The sequence below is a fragment of the Typopeltis vanoorti genome, chromosome 15 (assembly GCF_054136105.1).
Source record: "Typopeltis vanoorti isolate ZY-2024b chromosome 15, IOZ_Tvanoo_1.0, whole genome shotgun sequence".
Taxonomy (NCBI): Eukaryota; Metazoa; Arthropoda; class Arachnida; order Uropygi; family Thelyphonidae; genus Typopeltis; species Typopeltis vanoorti.
In genome coordinates this window covers 71790189-71814910 of record NC_143563.1, presented here as the reverse complement: position 1 = coordinate 71814910, position 24722 = coordinate 71790189, and the positions used below count along the sequence as shown (strand labels likewise).

Genomic DNA, 24722 nt, shown 5'->3' with positions numbered 1-24722 from the left:
ATAAGTCGCAAAGTGTTTGTTACCATTAAGTTCGTACATATATGTGCGTGCACGTGCTTGCTCTCTCTCTCTCTCTCTCTCTCTCTAAGAGTACAAGACAACTCCTCTGAAAACGTTTCTGTTGTCCTAATGCTTTTGTATCGTAGTTAGAAATGCTGATGTCGAACTTCTACTCAGTAAATCAAGTCACCTCTAAAAATAAACTTAAAATGAGATTGCGATTGCCTTAGCCAAACAGATACATTTTATGGGTCGAGGTGACAAAACTTTCCCGCTGAGAACAACACACTGTGTGGCTAAAGTCACAAAAGAAGTCGTAAATAATATTTTAAATGTCTTATGCAAGCTGTGTGTGTGTGTGTGTGTGTGTGTGTGTGTGTGTGTGTGTGTGTGTGTGTGTGTGTGATTTAAGCTGCTATTGTATTTCTCAGTTGGCATGCAACTTTTGCGTAGAATGAGATAAGCCGCATACTTTCTCTTATTAACCCATCTAATTTAAGAAATTCGCAAAATTGGCGTCATACTTTAGAAAAATAAATAAAGAATAAAATTGCGTTTTTATCTCCCCTCTCATCCATTTAAAAAGACAAATTACCAAGAGAAATGCACAAACGTATACTTAAAAAAAAAAAAAAAATATGCGTAATGTTTTTGAAGTACATCCCAAATATTCATTGAAAGTCAATTGTAAGAGTGTTTTTGGATTCAAAACACTCTTGCAACAGCTCAAAATATATGGAATGAATAGTTAAATTTATTCGATCATTTTAAGGAATAAAGAAGTGGGTTCGAATCCCGTGGTGGAAAATTTTGAATATCCTTATGTGGGAGATAAATGGCATTGCCAAGTCTGAGAACACTACCCTTCTTGATGAAGAACTGAAGATACTTGAAAAACTTATGTTTGGTCTCTACATCAAGGTTTCCGGGTCGTGAAAAAAATAAATAAATAAAACTATTAAAAATGAAGAAAATATGAAAAAAATAGCATCATCACACAAATAAGGATATAAATCTTATGATCTTGTGTATCTTCTAGAGATGTATGTTCGGTTTTTGTTTTAGGGATTGTAATGAGTCTATTTCTTTATCATTTTTCAACAAATCGGTGTTCCTTGCATGCTCTGATAACAATTGCAATGCTCCATTCCAACACCTTTCTGTATATTTGGTATTAAAAATAATTGTGTGATATTACAATAAACAGATCGTTTAATACGAGGTCTAGGTGAGATTTTACGTAGCTGCATAGGATGCGACTCTAAAGTCAGTGGATAGTGGTGCAGCCCGAACTAGGAAGCTGTCTGTCCCCCCTTCCAGGCTAGCCTCATTTCAGTGACACATCTGTTACTAGAAGGACATAGTGATATAGCCAGGAATACAATTCTGTCCTGAGCCATCACTCTTCCAAACATTGTGATCCTTGTACGACACCAGAAATTACTACCTAGCACGCACGCGCGCGCGCGCGTGCACACACACACACACACACACACACACACACACACACACACACACACACACACACACACACACACACACACACACACACCATTGATGGGCGCATTAGCGAGAAAAACGCCACATTTGCCTTCCGTTAAGAGCACTTAACTGACGTGCTCTTAACGGAAGAGCACTTCAGTTAAGAAAAAGCTATGACGTTAGTGTATTAGAATACACTAACGTCATAGCTTTGGACGCTTCAGCTTCAACAAGTCATCCCCATCGGCAAAAACTAGGATTATTATTTTTCCCTCAGTAATTCAATATATACAAAGTAATTTGAATTTATATATAGAATTCTTAATGATGAAATATAATTGCATGACCCAAAACAGTGGTATTTACGTAGACCACATGGCGAAGGCAATTCCATGAACAAAGCTACAGCTAATGGCTTTGATCATTAGGAATATGAGAGCTTGCTTATTCCAAGAAAGTCAATAAACATCGCTACTAAATTTGGTTGGTTTAGAATGTCCCTCATTCATTAGGAGATTAGGATAAGACCTTGTTTTTTTTTCACCCACTGTGTTTGCTACTTTTCCAACTCGTTTAAGGAACCCAGAGAGTGGTTCCGCAGGAGGGGTACTTTTTTAACAGGGAATTTAGAACCTAGACGATAACAAAACTTTATTATTTGGGAGAGCTAAAAGAAAAATTATCTTTTTTTTTTTCTCATGAGATTCCTTTAGAACCGATGGATCTTTCTTTTTGGATTGATCTTTTTCCCTTTGGTTTTCAATAACCTTTGCTTTCCTGATCTTGCTTGGGAGGTCTTCTGTCTTCTCCTTTACGTCTGATGATTGAGATGCTGCTGAAAACTGAATTTGTTTGCCATCCCATTCATAGCAACGAACTTCAGAAATTGCAGACTATCGACATACTCCAAATATGTCATTTTTGGTGTAAGTGCATCCTGCAGAGACTGGTCTTTAACATTTTCTTCCTTATGACTTGCAATACCTGAATCACTCTTGCTTATTCCCACATTTCCATTTTTTTTCCTATTTTCAAGGGAAAATCGAATTTTTCTGAACATCCATATGCTAACCACGGATGTTCTTACTCTGTACGTCTCCTTAACAGGATATTTCTGATAGTACTGGATCATGAGTTTAAAGAGGACTTTTAGTCACCTTCTCTTTTTTTTTTTTTTTGCGTTGATGGTTTTGGTCATTTCTCTTACAACTTTCTGGGCATAAAGTCATTCAAGGCCAGCATCCAGATAGAGTATGCCGAGTTTTTCACATACACTGCTTGGAAAGAAGTCAACGGACACCATAGTGTGAGGAACAAATAGCCATAGCGACCACCTTAATAAGATGTAGGACCTCCTTTCGCTGCGATGACTGCAGCAATCCTACGGGCGCATACTTTCCACCAGAGTACGATAGCAATCAATGCGAATTCTGGACCATTCTTCCTGTAGGCATGTAATGAGGTCGTGGACTGTTGTAGAGCGGACATCCTTTGACCTCCCCCGACGCCCCAGTTCGTCCTACAGGTGGTCAGTAGGGTTGAGATCAGGGCTCTGTGGAGACCAGTAAGTGTAATGACGTTCATATCTACAAACACGCAAATACAGCAGCAGCCTTATGGCACCGTGCAATTGTCTTGCTGAAAGAGATAATAGAAACGCCACAAAGCAGGAAGCATTGCATTATCCGGAATGTTCAGATATTTGTCGGAGTTTCAATGTTCGTCGTATCACAGAGGTTCCGAGGACAAAACTAGAAAAAGCACGACCATACCCTCACACCGCGACCTCTGAATTTCATAGTTGGGGTTACGCACTCTGGTAAGAGACGTTCATCGGGCATCTGCCACACCCGTTCACACCCATCTGCTCGGTAGAGGGTGTAGCATGATTCATCGCTCCCTAACACAGCTGTCCAAGGTTCCACTTCCCATTCTACACGTTTTTGTACCCCTGAAGAGCATCTTGGTTCGGGTAATGTGGAGCTTGCATATTGTGGTACTACCACGGAAACTCAGCTTGTGAGCCTCTGGTCTGAATGTTTTTGTGCAGATTCATGTTCCAGTAGATACCTAGATCAATGTGCCAGCCGACGAATGGTGGGTTTTTACATATTATCCTTCGTAGCACCTTATGGTCACGTTCGGTGAGTGTGGTGAGTCGGCCACTGCAGGTAGCACTTACAGTTGACTCTCTGACCTTCCATCTGAGTATGGGATGACCCAATTTGTCAACAACTTGTCGAATCGAACAAATAGGCCTGCAACATCACAACACCTCTTTCAAACTCCGCCAGTTCCCTTTTCACAGCCATTTCACTCCAACGCAGTTGCATACTGACTTGAGAGCATCATATTCCTCCAATTTATACCAGTTACTAACACGTAACTCGCTACATGGCGCGATGCACTTTTCCCCTGGGGTGTCCGTTGACTTCTTTCCAAGCAGAGTACACAAAAATATACAGCAATTTGTCATAAGATAATGCAATCAAATCAAATCATCTAACCTATTCCTCAGATAGGAACATAGTTAATGGCAAGATGCGAAATTCACCGCATAAATACCACCATGATAGCGAAAGGTGAAACAACCCACTTTACAGTGATGCCCATGCATACACACATCTAGCCAACTGGAATCTGTTGTACTACTTTAACTTCACTTTGCTTATGTAAAAACATAAATCCAAGACTCGTATTCTTAGCTGGACTTATATGGTCTATGGATCTCAAGCATCACACCAGTTTTTGCTAATGAGACAGAGCAATAAAATCTAGAAATTCAAATGAATATATCAACAATGAAATGTGGCATGCTTCACATCGCTAAGCATAGCACGTCTAAAACAAAATGGGTCTTAACTCTTTTATTCAGTAACCAAGACATCGTCTTTTCCTTAGACAAGCTCAAGTGTTTACTGATAATAAAATTAATAAATAAAAAACGAGTGGTTACTTGTTAATATATATTATTGAGAATTGTCAGGTTTTTAATACTACAACTCACAACAATCGACCATAGAGCACACGTATATCAGAAAGTAATTAGGGTTTAGGAAAATGGAGGTGATGTCTACATTATCTACGACGACACACAAAAATTCAAAAAATTCTGTTATGAATATAAATATTTATATATAAAACATTTTGTTAATTAATTAAATCTATTTAAACAATACTGCTAATATGGTGCTACTATTATTTAAATAATTCTACTATACTGTACTTATTTACAATACCTTTTCTTTCACTTAATATAAAATATTAATTTAAAAAATTACTTTTTTTTATTTTAATTATAGCTTTTAGGGGTTTTTTTTTTTTTTTTTTTTTTTTGTAAAATTTTAGATACACTTAGTTTTAAAATTACAAAGCAGGTTTCATTTCAGGATCGAACTACATAATAAAAAAATCTTGGTAATTTAAGTGATGATCTATGCTCTAATATTGGAAAGAAGATCTTTGTGCAATACATTAAAACATTTTTAGTAACCAAAATAAACCAACTTCATGCTGATCGTAATGTAATGTATTACACATATGATGCAACTTAAGATATTATTGAAAACATTAAATATTTCCACAGAAAAATATTTTCTAAAGAGGTAGAATAATCACATGTCATTTAAGAAAATTGCAGGTCACTTTTCAACAAATTCGTAATTTATTCTACAGTAGTTCATCAGGAGGAACAGCATAAGAAGAATTTCGAGGATATGAACCCCCCCCCCCTTCCTAGCTACAGAAAGCTAAGCAAGTAAATATTAAAAGAAATAAAAGTCCTTCGTCTGCAGGATAAAATAGCGAAATGTTACTAAAGATGACTGCTAGTTATTTGAGAATAGCACCAACCACTGCTTTAGCACACTTTAACCCTTCGGCATAACTTCCCATATTTGTCTTGAACCTTCCAGATAGCAAAGTTCTTATTGTATAATGTTTCGTGTACAAAATAACTTCCTTCTGTTTCAATATTGTATCCGAAAGTGTAATTTAGAGAGAGTATTTTTGAAATCTTTAATATTCGCCAATTTACAAAAACTTTTTTTTTCTTTCGTTTGATAGCTCTTATTTTTCATATTAATATATTTTGCTGATATATATAATTAATCCCCCCCCCCACACACACACACCAAATACACAAGCGCAAGAAGTTGCACAACATTACATTACATTAGTGTTTGGTTTTGACAACTAAAATTGTCAAAACTGAGTATCAAATTAATTGGTGTATAATTCTATTTTTCGCTGAGTCATTTACGCATTTTGACACTAATTCTTTTGGTATTGTTAAAAACACAAAAAACCAATAGAATGCGGTCATTAAAATCATTATAACATATTTGGAAAAAACGTCTAAATTAATTATTTATTTAAATTAGTATTTATTTTAAATAAAGTGTTATATTTTTCACTAAAATACTTAAAATAGTTTTATCCATGCAAACTTACAACAGGAATTATAAAAACTAAACAGATCGCCTTTGTATAATATCGTTTGCTACAGCAGATCAATCAGACGTTCTCCCTTCTCATGTGACCACAGAGCGCTGCGCTGTTTCATATAGTAGTTTTGCGCGACTGCGCAGTTAACTCGTCTGCTGGCAACAGACGACAACGAATGTCAAGTAAAGTGTTGTATTATCGCAATGCCGGAGATATGGGGATTTCGATTAGCAAACGAAGAGATAGTAATGTCTCGCGAAGCTGAGCGTCATTCTGTCGACGAAAGACTCGCCTTTGAATCGGAGATACGACATTCGGAACACGCCAATGGTGTCTTTCCTTTTCATCCAACTGATCTTCGTTATCATTATGATGGCAGCCCTGATGCGCAGAAAACAAGATCGCAAAATGAACGTTTTATAAAAAACTCTGCTAAGCCAAATGAAAAGAAAAAGCAAAGAATGGATTTGGCTTTGAAACATATTGGTAGCTTTGGTCGTTATCAACAGTTTCTAGCTGCCTTCTTATGGGGTCTGGTTTCACCCTTTCTGGGTTTCGTTATGTACGGTAATATGCTTCTATTGTTAGTTCCTGATCACTGGTGCGCGATAGAAGAACTAGAAGATCTGAATTTGACTACATCTGAGAGAAAACACATTGGTATTCCACTAGCAGAAGTAGATGGAGAAATACGCTATAGTCAGTGTTTACGATACGATGTCAACTTCACCCAGCTTTTGGCTTCCACCAGTGGTGATGTGATTGCAATGCCTAATGTTTCTTGGCCAACAACCACATGTTCTAGTGGATGGATATACAATCATACGGTGATTTATGAAACACTTGTCTCTGAGGTATATATTTCAGTTATCGTTTAATTTTTATGGTGTCTATATAAAATTTGAAATGTTTCGTGTTGGGCTCTATGAAAAATAATTTTTAGACTTGTTTATGTTTGATAAAAAAAACTTGCATAAATGTAATAGATTTGTTATTTTATTTATCTTGTTATAATGTCATATTTTTCAATGTAAAATAATACTTAACCATATATTATTATTTTGTATCTAACAATTGATCCATCAGCGATTTGGATTTCTATGTAATAGTTTTTATAATATAATAGAATACAATTAATAATATGATATAATGCAATGCATTTTTATTTTATTTTTCATTAATTTTGCCAGAATCGAGTAACACAGATTAGACCCAAAGATCAGATATTATAATATAACAAGAAAAAAATATATATATTCTTATTAACCTTGTATTTTCATTTTTGAAATTATGGATTCTACAACCGTGTTAGAATAACTCTTTTTATTATCCCGACGTTTCGATCTTCATATCAAGGTCATCATCTGGAGCATAGATAAATATACAAGACAAGCTGCGTTACATTTCAAACCGTAAGCTACAGAAAGAATGAGTTGATCACATGCTACTCACTGGCGTGACCTCCAGTGAAAAAAAAAATTACATAAAGCTAATTTAATTTTTGATTACATGAAGAGAATCATGTAATCAAATTATTCATGTAATCAAATTAAATTAGCTTGATGTAATTCTTTTTTCTTTTCACTGGAGGTCACGCCAGTGAGTAGCATGTGATCAAATCATTCTTACTCTAGCTTACGGTTTGAAATGTAACGCAGCTTGTCTTGTATATTTATCTATGCTCCAGATGATGACCTTGATATGAAGATCGAAACGTCGGGATAATAAAAAGAGTTATTCTAACACGGTTGTAGAATCCATAATTTCAAATGAATGCTGATCACCGTGTAACACTAAAAGAAAAAACCTTGTATTTTGTTTTATTTTTAATACAAATTATAAAAATCCCAGCCATGGATTGGCTAGGGGATTTTTTATATTTTTATTTTTTTAAATTATATATATATATCGTTATATTTTACATAATACGGAAACTTTGTTCTCAAGAAAAACCATTCATTTTTCAAAGAACTTGAGTTAAACAGAGTAGTGTTCTTACACCAAATAATGAAATTCATGTCGCTTCTCCTAAAGACAATCTTAAGAGGCGTATAAGACATTTTCACAAACTACGTGGCTGACATTCCACAGAACCTGAGGACTACCATCACAGCCCTATATATGCTGACGACACAGCCATAATGACGAGATCTCTCCGCCCACACCTGGCGATCATTCGTCTCCAGGATACTATCACAAAGCTAGAGAAATGGTTCTCCGACTGGAGGATACAAGTAAACCCTGTCAAAAGCTCAGCTATACTGTTCACCAGACGCAAAGCCTTCATCCAAGATGATATTGAACTTCTCTGGAAAAAGATACCATGGCAGACAGAAGCCAAATACCTTGGAGTACAGCTAGACAAAAAGCTAAATTTCAACAGCCATATCAAGCTCATAGGCACAAAGACATCCAGAACCATAGCCCAACTCTATCCCCTGATCAATCGCAACAGCAAATTGGATAAACGCAACAAGCTGTTATTATATAAGATGGTAATTCGACCAGTAATCACATATGCATCCCCGGCATGCAGTCACACATCCAAATCTAACATCCAGAAACTACAGAGGATACAAAACAAATGCCTGAGGATGATCTTAGACGCCCCATGGTTCGTCAGAAACACGCAGATCCACAGAGAAACCGGAACCCCTGACATCCGTTCTCTCCTTCATGACCATGCGGAAAAGTTCTTCAGCAAGGCACACTCTCATCCCAATCCACTAATCAGACAAGCTTCCAGTTATAGTGAACATGACTATCAAAAACACAAAAGACCCAAGGCAATCCTGCTTTCAGCAGAACAGAGCTAACTCCATAGTTCACAAAGTGCGCGCATAAGTCTCACAACCCCCCCCCCCCATCAAGCTTCTCAACACAGATAAAGGGGAAAATAAGAAGTATTTTATGCTTCACCCAGCAAGCCAGTAACGTTGTTGTTGTTGTTGTTGTTGTATAAGACAATTGCAAACACATGATCACAATGGAATTCTAACCTATAGCCTAAAATCGAATATGGATAAATCTGCCAGTTAGGCGTACAGTGGTTTTAAACACGTTTGTTTCTTTCTGGTAAATATATAAATATATATATATATATATAATCATAAGTTAATGTTCAATGTTGAGGCGCTTGGTTTAGGAAATCCTTGGTTTAGGAAAAAAAAAAAAAAAAAAAAAATATATATATATATATATATATATATATATATATCAGAGCTCATGCCACCTTTACCACGAGTTGCCTTGGTCTTGCACTACCTGTAGGATCAGCTAGACTTGCAGGCGCAAACTTGACTTATTTGTCTGTTTGCTTACTTGGGAAATGGAGTAAAACCAGGTTTAAAAATTGCTTGGTATTCTTAACATTTATTATACCCAAGGTAAAATACTTTATATATATATATATATATATATATATATCATAAGTTAATGTGAAGTTAATGTTAAATGTTGAGGCGCTTGGTTTAGGAAATCCTGCTTTGAAAAATCTATCAAGTTTTTTTTTTTTTTGAACTTTTGAATTCTGCTGTTTTATATATATATATATATATATATATATATAATTAACTCCCTAAAATTACAATTGGTATGATCACTTCCGATTGGTGTGGTCACGTCCTAATCATTTGCGAACATCGATACAAAATAAATAACGGAAAAAACTCACGTAGAAAGATTATTTATTAGTATAATTTTCGCCTGTGTGTCACAGGCGAAATACATTAAGCTCAAAATTAAACACTAACTGACAATTCCAAAAAGCGCCACCTAAGTAGCTGGTGTAAGATAACTAAAAAGGTCAATAACTTTCCTAAAATAAAAATAAAAAAATAATAAAAAAATAAAAAATAAATAAAATAAAAATTAATACAATAAAAAGTTAGGAAAGATTAGCTGATTTGTAAAGTACTATCTCCCATAAAGGGGATAGACGTAAGCCGTCGGATCTGTTTAAGTTAGGAGAATGAAGTAGAGTTTCACATGTTTCTTTATAAAGGCGTTCCATGAGAAACTGACTTTTGTGAAGAACTCTTGTCTTTCTCCAATGAACTCTGTGTCTAGTAAAGATGTCAGAAAGTCCAGACTTTCTGACATCTTTTCAGACAAGTTTAAAGTATTCAATATTAGACTGGTGTTCTTCTAGCCGAATAGAGGCAGATCTTCCCGTTTGTCCGAAATAAGATAATCCACAAGAGCACGGAATCTGGTAGACACCTGGATGATTAAGATGTGGAAGCTTGTCCTTAGGAGAAGTGAAAAAGATGGAGATTTTTCTAAACGGTCGAAAAGCAACAAAAATATTCAGTGGTTTTAAAACTTTTGCTATACGTGTTCGTATAGCAAAAGCTATTCGCTATTCGCTGATGCCTTGTACATAAGGGATAGTAATGCGCGTTATTTCCTATGTGTTTGAAGAGGAAGACATATTAAAACTACTCAAAGTTCTTTTAATGAAGCAATTCTTATAACCATTAAATAGAAAGGAAGAAGTTATATATTGTAGTTCTTTCTGTAAAAGATCGTCTGTAGAACGAAAGGAGTGGGCCCGATGAACCAGTGTTTTAATAGTTCCTGCCTTTTGACTGGGATGATGATGAGATTCCGCATGGATATAATGGCCTGTATGAGTCTTCTTTCTATAAACTGAGAAATGTAGGTTACCATCTGGTTGGCGAAAAATTAGAAGATCTAAAAAGGCCAACTGCTTATTTGATTCTACTTCTAGGGTAAACTTGATCCTAGGATGAAATGCGTTTAACTTAGTGAGAAATTGTTGAAGTTCATCAGAAGAGCCATTCCATACAGCAAAAATGTCATCGACATATCTGAACCAATGAGTAGGTCTGGGAGAAATATTGTCAAAGATACGTTGTTCAAAATGTTCCATAAAGAAATTGGAGATAGCAGGAGAAAGAGGATTACCCATTGCTGTTCCTTCAATTTGTTGATACAACTTATTTTTAAAACGTATTTAAAACTTATTTGCGAACATGTTTTATGAGCGGTGACTCATTTATGTCGGCTAAATTACTGCAGTGTTTTTCCAACATATGATGGCTTATTCACCAAAATTTGTTAAAAAATAACAGGAAATTAATAATAAAAATTAACGTACTAATTTAATTATAAGTAAATCTTGGTTAAAAGCATTTTAAAATTAACAGGGTGTTAATTTTCACGTGACATAGGGACCGGAAATTTGTGTCCGTTAAATCCGACTGTTAAATGGAGAGTTAGGAAAACAACATTAGGAAATGTTATCAGATACGAAAACCATGTTGCCCCTTATTTTAAGCAAAGTATATATAATAACAGTAGGTTTATAAATATAATTACATTTCTATTTGAATAATTTGAGAATATTAAATTTTAACTCAAAAATACAACTTTTTTTTTTTTTTTTTTTTTTTTTTTAGCTTTAATCATTTTTTCATGGGGAGCCTGTGTAGCTCAGTGGATGTGGCGTTTGCACACCACCGCGCTAGGACGCACGAAGGGAGTCTTGGTTTCGAGTCTAGTCGGCGACTAGAGGAAATTTTTCTAAGCCTTTTTTCGACCGGTTCCCGAGTTAGTCGATCTCTGGCACGGGCAAGCAGGTTTTTCCTCCCGGAAACTCGGGTTTTTCGTCCTGTAAACTCAAGAAAATCGACCGTAGAACCCACATTATTTCAGACATTAAATATATTGTGTTAGGGTTAGATACCACGAGATGGCGGCACATTTGAGCCGTCTCTCTTCACTGCGTACCGCTTAATTAGTGATAGCCTTGGGCCATCTGTCTCTGATTGGGTACCAGTGGAGATTGAACTGCCCACTCAGTCTCCAAAAGTTAGTTAGGGCTAAATGGCCTCGCCTACTCCCGTATATACGGGAATAAAAAGGCGTTAGCTGATTTTTTTTTTTTTTTCTGATCATTTTTCATTACTCATGTTTAAATTTTTCTAGCAGATTACAGTGGGAGATTCTTGAAATGATCTCCAGTCGGTTGTCCATCACTGATGTGTTTATAAAACACTACAAGAAATTATAATTTTAAAAGACATCGAATAGTAATAGCTTTTAAAGGGTTACATCATATGTCACGAATATGTGAAATTATTAACTAAATTTATAAAATCATTTCATGAAGTATTTATTTTAAATAGTTAAATAAAAATGAATATTTATTTATTGATTTACATTTGTAAAATAAATTTATAAAATTTTATTTTATGAAGTGTAATGTTTATTTGAAATATTTATTCATATTTATGTTTATTTTATTTATTAAATATGTTTTTAAATATGAAATATATTTATAAAATGCCATTTAATAAAACATTTAAAGTGTTTTTTATTATGTTTATTTTAAATAAATATTTATTAATACATTCTTATATATTTATAAATATATCATGATATATTTACCTCCTTATATATTCATTACGTTTATTTTTTACTATTGTTCTGATACTACTTGCTTCATTCAATAGTATTTCAAAGCAATTGCTCTAGACATCTAGAATATATCTTCTGTATTCTTACCAAAGTCTTGGTATGAGTTTTGTTTAGTTACTACGTTTATGCAGTTTTGTTTTCTTACATTTATTCTGTATTCTCAAAGAGTATTTACTTGCAAGAAACTCTCGATAACCTGCAGTTCTGCGGATAGCTTCAACGCATAGCTCTCCCTCTGGCTGAATCGATCAATGTCTACGTCAGAGTTTTCTATTAATTCTCTAAGGTTTGGTTCTTGTTTGCAAATGCTTCCATTCTTCTTTGGAAAAATATTTGTAAACATGAATCTACAGTTCGCTTCTGGAAACTACTCGACTTTGATTCTTTGATTTTAAAGTTTTTATAATAGGACTCAAAATAATCATGTTTTTCATATGAAATTCATTTTTATCCTATGTTCTTGTGTCCTGAACCAGTGTGAAGATATTCCTATCAGCAATAATTACTTTGGATTAGTAATGGCTAGCCCATGTCTATTCGAGACATGGGCTAGCCATGTCTCGCTTAAAATATGAATTATCGCATATATTGTTGTATTAAAATTTATTTCGATACAAACTTCGTATTTTATTATATTATATTATAAATATATTTTATTGTATTATATATTATATTATAAATATATTTTATTGTATTATATATTATATTATAAATATATTTTATTGTATTATGTTATAAATATAAATATTTATTATGAATATATATTGTATTATATTTATTATAAATATATATTATATTATGTTATAAATATAAATATTTAGTATGAATATATATTATATTATATTTATTATATTATATTATCCTTATATCCTTATAAGGACTGGCTTAAAGGGGCGAAGCAAGAATGCTTTTCATCTTCCCCGTTATCTGTAGAGGACAGTGTAGGGATAAGGTGTTATTGAGCTATTAAGGCTCTGATCATGGCAGGAGGGTAACAGCAATAGCCGAGCCTCAGTTAGAATTTCATTGGCTACAGCATTGCCATCCATTACCCTCCAAGGATATTGGATTCACATTCTATATTATATTATATTTATTATAAATATATATTATATTATGTTATAAATATAAATATTTAGTATAGATATAAATATAAATATTTAGTATAGATATATATTATATTATATTATATTTATTATATTATATTATATTTATTATAAATATATATTATATATGTTATTATATTATATTATGTGATAAATATAAATATGTATTATAAATATAAATAAAATTTCCCCAAAAAGTATTTTATTAAAACTTGTTTCCATGAAAAAAGTTAAGTGGTGCCTAAAAATTTTAATGTTTTTATCTTACATATTCTTTATTATGTGCATAATAATTAGCATATAAGTTGTTTTAATTAAAAATAACTTTCTACTTTATTAAGTTGTAAAATATTATTAGATTCTTCGCCTGAAAATGTGATAGAAGTAAATTAAAAAGTAATATTTTAGAAGTGTCAAAGATGAAAAGAAAAGATAGCGGAAATTTTTTTTAAAAATTATTTACTGAAAATAAATAATCCCACTGATTTTCTGTGAACGCGACACCCTAATCAAGCTTAAACTGTTCTTGAAAAGAGCACTCATACTCGTATTTATATCCCACTTTACTCATTTATTATTTACATAGTTCATTACCTGGATAAATAATGTCTGTTTATGACCTTCAATCTTATTTCATTTTTAGATATTCTGACTAATTTAGCATTTATTTCTCTGTTCGTGACCTTTCATGCACGTTTGAAGGTCGTTACTAGCTTACAAAATTGTCTGGCATTTTGTCAGTCAGACATTTTATATTCCTTGCAAACTGTAAACAGATATTTGGATCTCATTCAAAAACGAGGCAGTTTAGTAATGCAGTTACTTTTTAGACAAATATAAATCAAGTTTTTTATTGTAATTTTTATTAATAAATAGCTTTATATTTGATTACATCCTACTGCAATTCTTTCAAAAAATATTAATAAATTTTAAATATTTTTATATTCTCTTCGGACACCAATTTTTATTTATGATAACTTATATTAAAAAAATACAGTACTACGTAATGGAAAGGAAAGAGATCGACCGTGTGATGCGGTGATTAATACTTGCATATAAATTGGAAAGGAAAGAGATGGACCGTGAGATGCGGTGATTAATGATTAATAATGATTAATATCCTTGGAGGGTAAAGGATGGCAATGCTGTAGCCAATGAAGTTCTAACTGAGGCTCGGCTATTGCTGTTACCCTCCTGCCATGATCAGAGCTTTAGTAGCTCAATAACACCTTATCCCTACACTGTCCTCTACAGATAACGGGGAAGATGAAAAGCATTCTTGCTTCGCCCCTTTAAGTCAGTCCTTATAAAGATAAATAAAAAATAAATAAATTGCAATTATTGGAATTTAAATTGTAATTTCTTATTTCTCTAATTTGTATCTCTGATTCCAATTGAGTTCGAAGATAATTGAAAGTACTTCAACATAATATCTATCTTGAAGATATTATGCGTATAATATTGAAGATATTATGCGTATAATATTGAAGGTATTATACGTATAATACTGAATATGTGCTGAAGTCAGAAATTAGAATATGTAATAGATGGGTCAGCAGTCTGAGATGCGTTGATGATACGGTACTCCTCAGGGAAGAATCATTGACAGAGTTAATGAGATCAGCAAGAGCAAAAGGACAAGTGCACCTTAATGGAGAAATAATTGAAAAGCCCAGAATCTAAGATGCATTATCAATGTGAAGAATTATCGTTCAGAAGACATCGAAAAATTAGGAATGGGTAGAACATTAGTCAGAAACTTGTCTAAGGTCTGGAAAGACGGATCTATCACCACAGGAACAAAACTTGAAATTCTGGATACATCTGTTATTTTTCTTCTTTTTGGTAGTTCTTATGGAATGTATTATAGTCACAGAAAGGATCGGTAGTACTTAAAAATAGCTTTAGAGCAGTCACAGAAGAAAGCTGAAATATTTTGGACACAGAAAGAATGGACAATGCACTTCTTAAAACAGTAAAGAGCAAATTGCCTGCAAAACAGGGAGTGGTAAGACCCTCAACGAGATGGATAAATTGTGTCTGAAGTGATTGGTCTTCAGCAAGTGTAAAGCCTCAAAAAAATTCACACGATAGGGCCACTGGCGAAAATTAGTATGGCACATCACTGAGGTGCATAGCGCCATCTGTTGATGGCCAATGAAATTATGGATGAAAGTTTAAGTGGCAGTAGAGGTGAACAAAAGAGTATGTTATAAATTACATTTTCTTTTTTCAAAAGGATTTTTCAACAAAATCGAACCAAGCCAACCTTGACTCTTCCTTGTCTTAATTTCCATTACTTTTCTTGATTTTTTCCAAAAGTATTCAATTTAAAAAAAAAATATGCTGTTAATTTAAATTCAAACATGTAATTATGGCAAATTTATGCTTAATTTTACTTATTTATTTATTAGTGGAACTGGGTGTGCGGTGATGCTTGGAGAACATATGTTGCATATACAGTCTTTTGGGCAGGAACATCTGTAGGTGCTGTAGTTCTTGGATTTATAGCTGATCAGTAAGTATTAAACTGAAGTAAAAGTTTGATAACACTGTCTATGAAACTATTAATTAGAATTTTTTTTTGTTACAGCCTAGTGCTGTAAAAAAACATTTAACTACAAGGAATGATATTCCATTCACAACCACGTATTAAACTTGGTGGGGGGGAAAAAAAAAGGGGGGGGGGGGGGTAAGTAGCACGGATACGACCTCAAAATGTAAAACTGAAATTATGTGTATACAGCAAATATACAAAAGGTATTTTCCAATTTATTTTACGATCTTAAGATTTTTTACGAATTTTCTTGCTACTTAGAAGGTTTTTTTTTTTTTTTTGGCCAAGTTTCATTTCTACTTTCTTAGAGTGATACCCTCTGCACAAGGATGATAATATGTTCTATATTCAAAAGTTCTTCAACTTTTCGTATTAAAAAAAAATATGAATCAGGAATTTTCCTTTTAAGTGTATCACATTTCGTTGTTCTACTATCTAAAAATTGTACTTAACATATCTGACCCAAGATAGCGCCACAATCGATTTTGGAATACTTTTTCAAAATAAATAACAATTAATTCATGAATATAATTTTGATATTTAAAAAAAATTAAATTTTTATATTAAATGCCATCTTTAAAATTATAATTTTTAAAAGTAAACAATAAAATTTTTAGGAAGATCTTTTTTTAAATACTAATAAATAATTTAGAATACCATAGCAAAATATTTATATTGATCCTTATAATCAGTCTTTCGAACTTCATTGTTTATTCTCTTATCAATAGGAACAGCAAACTAGATATTAAAGTTAAAATCAAATTGCTCCTCTACCAGGTGATGATTCATCCCATTATCACTTATGCGTCCCCCACCTGGAGCCATACTTCAAGCTCAAATATCCTTAAACTGCAAAACAAATGCTTAAATGCACCACCATGGTACATTAGAAATGTTCAACTTCATTGAGACACAAATATCCCTTATTTGTGACTCTTTCCTGCAATCTCTCTCAGTAAAGTACTTCTCAAAATCGTCCTCACATCCAAATGTTAGACCAACAAGCAGCAAATTATGATGAATTGGAATTATGCAAATATAGACGACCTACACCATTCTAGTTCCCTTTCAAGATCTATAACTTGCCCAACTCGGGCTGAGCTGAGCACGTAGCTCAAAAAATTTTCCCTACACAGTAACCTATCAGATAGTAGGGATTAAAAGCATTATGCTTCACCTTTATAGACAGTAACACTCTGTGTTCTGCATTGTTTGGTTTCAAAATAAATGAAACTGTGTCAACCAGAAGCAAGGTCCAGGCAGGTGTGCCGCAGGGCTCACTCCTGGTCTCCCTGCTGTTTTCTATCTACATAGCTGATATCCCTCAAAACCCAAGCTCAACAATCACTGCGTTATATGCAGATGATACTGCATTATTAGCAAGATCTCTCAGCTCCAAACTAGCCATCAAAAGACTCCAAATCAGCATTCACACATTAGAGAAATGGTTGATGGACTGGAGGTCCAATCAAGCCCACAGAAGAGTTCAGCCATACTGTTCACTAGAAAGAAGTTTCAGACCAAGGAAGAGATACAACTACTAGGAGTTAAGATCCCATGGCAGAGTGAAGTCAAGTACTCGGCGTAATGCTCGACAAAAAATACAATTCACCAGTCATATAAAACACATAAGCTCGAAGACATCCAAAGTAATAGCGCAGCTCTACCCCATGATCAACAGAAAAAGTAAATTGGATACTCAGAACAAACTACTCATATACAAGATGGTAATATGCCCAGTCATCACTTACGCATCTCCTGCATGGAGTCATACCTCGAACACAAATATTCAAAATCTATAAAGAATACAGAACAAATGTCTGAGAATTAGTTTAGATGCCCCGTGGTTTAGCAGAAACTCCCAGATTCATAGAGAAATCAACATTCCCTATCACATCCCTCCATCACGACTTAGCTGAAAAGTTCTTCATCAAGACAATTAATCATCCGAACCCATTGATCAAGCAAGCTTCAGGCTACAATGAAGCAGAATTCTACAAATACGAAAGACCCAAATGAATTCTATGCACAGCTGAACACAGCTAATCTCACTGCTCTTTCAGGGCGAGCTTAAAGCTCAAGAATTCTCCACTCAAAGAACTTTCCTTTTCAGATGTAGGGGAATATGAAAAGCATTTATGCTTCACCCATCAAACCAGTATCGTTCTGCGTTCTGCGTTCATTATTTGGTTGGATATAACAACACATGTGAGAAGCACACGTTTTTTGGAAAACAAATTTTTGGAAAAAAAAAAATTGTTTTATTGAAAAAAAGTATACATTTTTGAAAATGAGAATTTTGGTGTAAAATAATGCATCATGAAAAAAAATGTAAGATTAACAATAATGCTTTTTATTCACCTTTGACATGTACTGCTTTGAAGGCATATGAAATGTCATAGGTACCTCATCCGCATTTCCTATTTGTAATAGTTCAAAGTTCTCTTGTTTCCTAGCATTAATAATAAACTTATGAAAGTCAATAACTTTATTTTCGTATTCATCTGAAATCTTTTGTGATATTTGTGTGCGAACGAAAACTTATTTGTTTTCGTTCGCACACGTAGGTTATAACACCATGATGTCGAACCTGTAAATTCAACGATACCTCTCTCTCTCTCTCTCTCTCTCTCTGTTGCTATTCTTTTTTGATTGCTGAATAATCATTTTTGTGGATACTAAAATACCAGATTTTCTGTTGTCCACATTTTTAATTTCATTTTTTTCGGTTAACGGTGTCCCAAAATACCGTGTTGCTGCTGTATTACCATTTCATTTGCATATACAATGACTCCAAGTTTGAATGCAATATTATAGTAATGTCTATGTTGCTTTTGAACCATGGGTTAATAATAAAAAAATAATCTTAAACACTACAATATCACTTCGACGTTAATATAAGTAATTGAACCAAGTGGAAGAAGGAAAATTATAATTACATTGTAATTAAAAGCACAAATCATAATTACTTGAGAAATCACTTCCGTTTTTTTTTTCTTTCTTTGTTTTAGCTATGGACGGGTTCCTGTGATTGTAGGAGGGCATGCCCTGTGTGCTATTGCTTCTGTGGCCACTAATTATGTGACCAACTTTATTTTATTCCTCGTGGTCCGTCTGTTAGTTGGATTTGTTGTGATATCTCAAAGTATGACTGCATATGTTCTAGGTGAGTACTAAATTCTGTTGTTATTTGTCTTGGTTTTACATGGAATTACTTTTTTTTTAGAGTTAGGAGGACGCGAAAAACCATTTAATAAAGGACTGTATCAAAGACCATACGACGCAATAATAAACCGCAGGAAAAAAAGGCCTCGGATCTGGCTCTGGCGTGGACAAATAGTTTTCTTTAAACTCGGGGTTTTAACCCTACAGCTTATTTATTGATAGGTCAGGCCCGCTATCAATAAATGCTTGAAATATGGACACTCACTTCCACTAAATGGAATTAGTGCTAATTAGTCAACGAAATTAGGACTTAAAGAACCCCGTCTACTCCTTTCGGGTATAAAAGGTTAGAGGATTTTCTTTCATAGAAAATGCATTTCAAAATTATGGTTTAGGGCCCAAAAGAATAACACACACATAAGATATTAAAATATTTAATTCGTGTAACAAAAATTAAAAAAATTAAAACTTAAATATTAAATTAATTTCATATGCTTTACAACAATTTAAAACCATGATAAAAACAGAGCATGTATAATAGCACGAAGAGAAGAAATGATTAGAGTATTATTGGGATCCGTAAAGAATTTAATTATGGATTATTAATCGAACGCTTTCTTCATAATAATTATACTTCTTTGAATAAACATTTTCATTCAATTATTTTCAGCTCGCGATACAACTAAGAGCGAATGACGTCATGCACATGTGCAGTGAGTAGTAAGTTATATCACACGTTATGCGCACGTGCATTGTTAATATTATATCAAACTAATTCCATGTCTTGCTAAGAACGTATATGAATAAAATTTCGATTTAGTTTTATGGGAATAATAATCTTTTATAAATCCTTAGCAGTCGTTTGTTTTATTAAGAACTATTTTTCTGAATAGTGATGGAATACATTGGAACCAATCATCGTCTTCTGGTATCAACAGGATTCCTCTTTGCGTATCCTATAATCGGCTGCATTCTTCCATGGGTAGCATATACAATGAGAGACTGGAAGTGCTTCAATCTGGCTACATCCGCACCTTTGATTGTTATCCTTCTTTTAGGCAAGTGAGTGTTGTCTTTGATCTATTCCTGCGCCTTCGTCCCGGAGGCGGGACATCCATGTGTTTCAATTGCAATTTTTTTATGGATACCTAACTATAAAATTCGTTTCAGGTGAACAAGATCTGAGCGCCCTCTTTTTTCCTTGAAGAGGAAGGACGTACCGGAAGTTTAAGTAGTTTTTTAATGCTAATCTTTCTATCTCTGTGTCTATCTGTTTCTCTATAAATGTTAATATATCTTTCTCTCTTCTCTCTCTCTCTCTTTCTGATTGTACAAATTAGTGATTAATATAATAATATTATTGAGTTTATCGGGATTGTATTTTTCTTGTTATTATTTGGATTATTTTGTGAAAACTTGTTCTGCAAAGGTTTGGTTTGAAATGGTCAACTTCGTTCCAGAGTATAAACTTATTCTTTTGCGCATGACAAACTAAATAAATATCATTTCACTGCCATAAGATATATTTTGAGAATTCTGGCACGTGAAGTTGTAAATTTCGGTTACGTATTATTTATATTTACGTATTCTTCTGATATTCAATTAGTTATTCATAACAGTAAATTCCATTTTGCATCCGGGTTTTGTTCTACTTCGTTATAAACTACGAATAATGCATATCAGGAAATTATGGGGTGAAAAGGTGAAGATTTTTAGTAATAAATTGAAATAAGATAAAAATCTTTAAGTTACTTTATAAAATCTGAATAAAAAGCCTTATAAAAAATAAAGTACAAGATACGAAGTTTTGTTGCCAGAACAAAAATCATATATCCATCTTCATATTAGCTGCACCTAAGTTCATACCCAGTTGCATTAGTGTGTATGTGTGCGTTCCTGGTAAGATATATGCAAGTATACTTGAGAAACGGTTGAGAAGAATTGTGGAAGAAAAACTTGGTGAAGAACAAGCTTGATTCAGGTCAAATAGAGGCTGTCAGGATCAGATCTTCACTTTACGACAAATAGTCGAGAAATCATGGGAATATAATAACGATCTGTATTTGAGTTTTGTCGATTTGGAGAACGCATATGAAAAGGTGCCGAGAGAGAGAAGCTATTCAGTACGCTACAGTTATACGGTGTCAATGGGGCATTATATCAAGCAATACTTAGTCTTTATTTGAGTTGTAAGTCAGCAGTTAGAATTGAAGGAAGTACGGGAAGATGGTTTAATGTTAAATCTGGTGTGAGACAAGGATGTACATTATCCCTTCTCTTATTCATTATCTATATGGATCACATTATGAAGGAAAGTGGTATTAAACCTGATATCAAAATTGGAGATGTTAATGTCGGCTCTTTGCTTTATGCAGATGATGTTATACTTCTAAATAAATCCGCTACAAGTCTGCAAGATTCTCTGACTAAATTGAATAGCTGTTGTAATAGATATGGTATGAAGATCAGCAATAAAAAGACAAAGACAATGAAAATAGGCAGAATCACTGAAAATGTCAACTGTGTTGTGAATGGAGAACCTGTGGAACAAGTAAAACATTTCAGCTATTTAGGCACGATTTTTACTGAAGACGGTAAATTAAATATAGAAATAGACAACAGAATCAGCAAAGCTGGTATGGTGGGAAGTCAACTGAATAAATTCATATGGAATAAGAGAGAAATTAGTCGGAACACTAAATTAGCTGTGTACAAGAAAGTGTTCAAACCAGTTTTAACTTATGGATCTGAGAGCTGGGTCAGAAGTAAAACACTTGACCAAAGACTAGAGACCGCAGATATGAGAGTCCTGAGAAAGATTAGAGGCGTGAACAGATGGCATCAATGGCAATATCATATTAAAAACGAGGATATTAGGATAGAACTTGACATTGTCAGCATCCAGGAATGCGTTAGCAGAGCTAATCTCATGTGGTATGGTCACTTAAACAGAATGGGCGAGGAAAGATTAGCAAAACAAGTGTTCTCTGCCAGGTTGGCAGCAAAACGACCCAGAGGAATACCAAGATATAGGTGGATTGATACGGTACAAAGTGCCTTAGACGATAGAAATATAAGATCTGGTAATGTTGGAGTCTTGACAAGTAACAGGCTGATTTGGAGGAAAATTGTAGATAGGATGTTAGTAATGATTTAAATTTTTCATGTAGTACTATCATATCCTGTACACCCCCCCCTTGAGGGTATATGGCAGGAATTTGATGATGATGATGATGATGATGATATTATTTTCGAATTTCTTTATAATAATTTTCCTAAGTGGAATATATTCCGAAGGTCTTTTAACGAATTCGACAGTTTTATCCGTATTCTGAACTTATGACTATTAGAAACAAATAGGATTATTTGCAACTGCAGGTGATCTGCTAACTAAATCAACAGGTAAGTTTTGAATTTTTTATTTTTATTTTTCCAGAGATTGTTCACTGATAGTCAAATCTACAAAACAGATTTGACACGCTTCGAACAATTTTTTTCTGTTATTCGTTTATAGCATTTAAACTTTTAAGTGCATTTAGGAATTTACTTAAGAATTATTATATTCCAAATTATTCAGTTTATATTTCTATTTTTATTGTGCGCCTATCTTTTTTTATTATTTTAAAAGTAATTAATATATGTGTGTGAAGCACTTAAATAGATCAGTGTATTCACTGTAGGTTTATGCATGCGCATGGTCTATTTATATTCATTTAATATACCTTTACCCCTACACGCTTTTCTTGCATGGTAGACTAAATTCAACCTTCTAGCAGTACATTAAACAAACCTTTTAAAATTTTCTCGGCGTTACTTTTAAAACCTTTTACGTTTGTCTCAAATAAAGAAAATCGATATTTTTATATTTTTGTTTCTTAAGAAGTTCCGCCTTCCTTTCCAATGAACATTGAGATAAGGAAAAAAAAATTAACAGAAAATAAATTAAAAGAAAATAAATGTCTTATTCTAGACAATTAGTCTACCAATTATCAAGTTATAATAAAAATATCTTGCAGCTTGTAGACATGAAAATTAAATTACCGGATAGCACCCAATAAAAAGTTTGGTACATTCAATTCTATCTAATAAATTTTAAGTTCTTTAACTCATTGTTTTTATTTCCTAAAGGGAGTAAGGCCGAACTCTTTTAGGAACTCTTTTAGCCCTAACAGGCACTTGAATATCGGTAGACACCCTTAGTTGTAACCGAGATAGTTCAGTTCGTGGCTGTCAACGTTTATAAACCTTTGTGGAGAGAGTGCACAGCTGAACAGCCGCCATCTTGTGATTCTAAACTCTAACTGGTATTACTGTCTAAAATGCGGTTTTTTTTTTAATCAACCTTTATCAACTATATCATCTCAACCATTATACTTCCTGAAAAAAATAAATAAATAATATATGAAACAGACTATGGTATTCCTTTTATTGTCGTCTTAAAAGTGTATCCATCCTTGGAAAATTACTATTCACCTATTTATAGTCCAATAGGTGAATAGTAGTGAAATAAAAAAATATAAATAAAGGCACGGAGCTTCATCAGGATCGATGGTGTCAGCACACACAGTTATAAATCGCAAACATCAAGCTTTAATAACTTCCACCCTTTAAGCAGGGATTACACGTGTTGTTATCATTTGTCCATTTGGCGTCTCAAGATAATGCCAAATCATTTTCGCTCATTGTCTTGGCCATCGAGGTTTGTTCCAGCAAACCTCGATGTTTTTAACTGAGTTCCAAAGCGAGGGGCATAAATTGTTATGCCCCTCTTATCATGGGCAGTTTATAACGCCTCCTTCGGAATCTGATTTTCGCTTAGCCAGTAGGATTAGCCTCCTTTGCAAAAACAGACACATTTTGTTTGCTTTACAGTTATGAATATCCAAAAGGAAGGTTCTGCTTATATGGCAAAGATGCCTTGTTCGAAGACAGAGAGATTGATGTGACCGTCTTAAGTCTGTCATAGAGGACATCGGCTGATATCTATTGTAGGTATAGCACACCACCTGGTGAGATCCGTGTTCTTTCATTAAGGGCAGTCCTTATCGTGTTCTTTTTAAACAGACAATCTTTAGGAACTGGATGCCTTCCACCTTTCAAATTATATGGAATACTTTGATATAGATTATCTTTATCTGGAAAATCTTGCATGTTTTGCCACCCCCTCCTCCCCAGATGCTAAGATATTTTCAAAATGAATAGCATTAAAAAAAATATTACACTGCGGCTATTTATTCAATACTACTTGCTTTTCGTATCGCTGATCACTAAATAGTATTTCATTTTTGATGAATACCTAATTCGTTTCTTCAACTTCTAATTTACTGACTCCAAGGTTGAAGCAAGATGCTTTTCATATTCTCCGCTGTCTGAATGGATACAGGGAAGGAAAACGTTTATGAGCAATATGTTCGCCCTGAGAGGGCAAAGGATGATTATTCAAGAAATGATTATAGACCATTTCTTGAAATTAGGATGGCTTTAGGTCTTTTGTGTTTGTAGAGATCCGTTTCATCATAGTC

General features: G+C 33.8%; 1 protein-coding gene across 1 annotated transcript in view; it reads left to right on the top strand.

Moving 5' to 3' along the window:
- Positions 1 to 6092: 6092 nt before the first annotated feature.
- The window catches only part of LOC150098876 (organic cation/carnitine transporter 2-like), a 40890-nt gene continuing 22260 nt past the window's right edge, over positions 6093 to 24722 (top strand). The window contains exons 1-4 of the mRNA XM_090405281.1: positions 6093 to 6782; positions 15893 to 15996; positions 19047 to 19201; positions 20094 to 20262. Of these exons, the coding sequence (XP_090261407.1) occupies positions 6132 to 6782; positions 15893 to 15996; positions 19047 to 19201; positions 20094 to 20262 (1079 nt within the window). The 5' untranslated portion in view covers positions 6093 to 6131. The remainder of the gene's footprint in view (positions 6783 to 15892; positions 15997 to 19046; positions 19202 to 20093; positions 20263 to 24722) is intronic.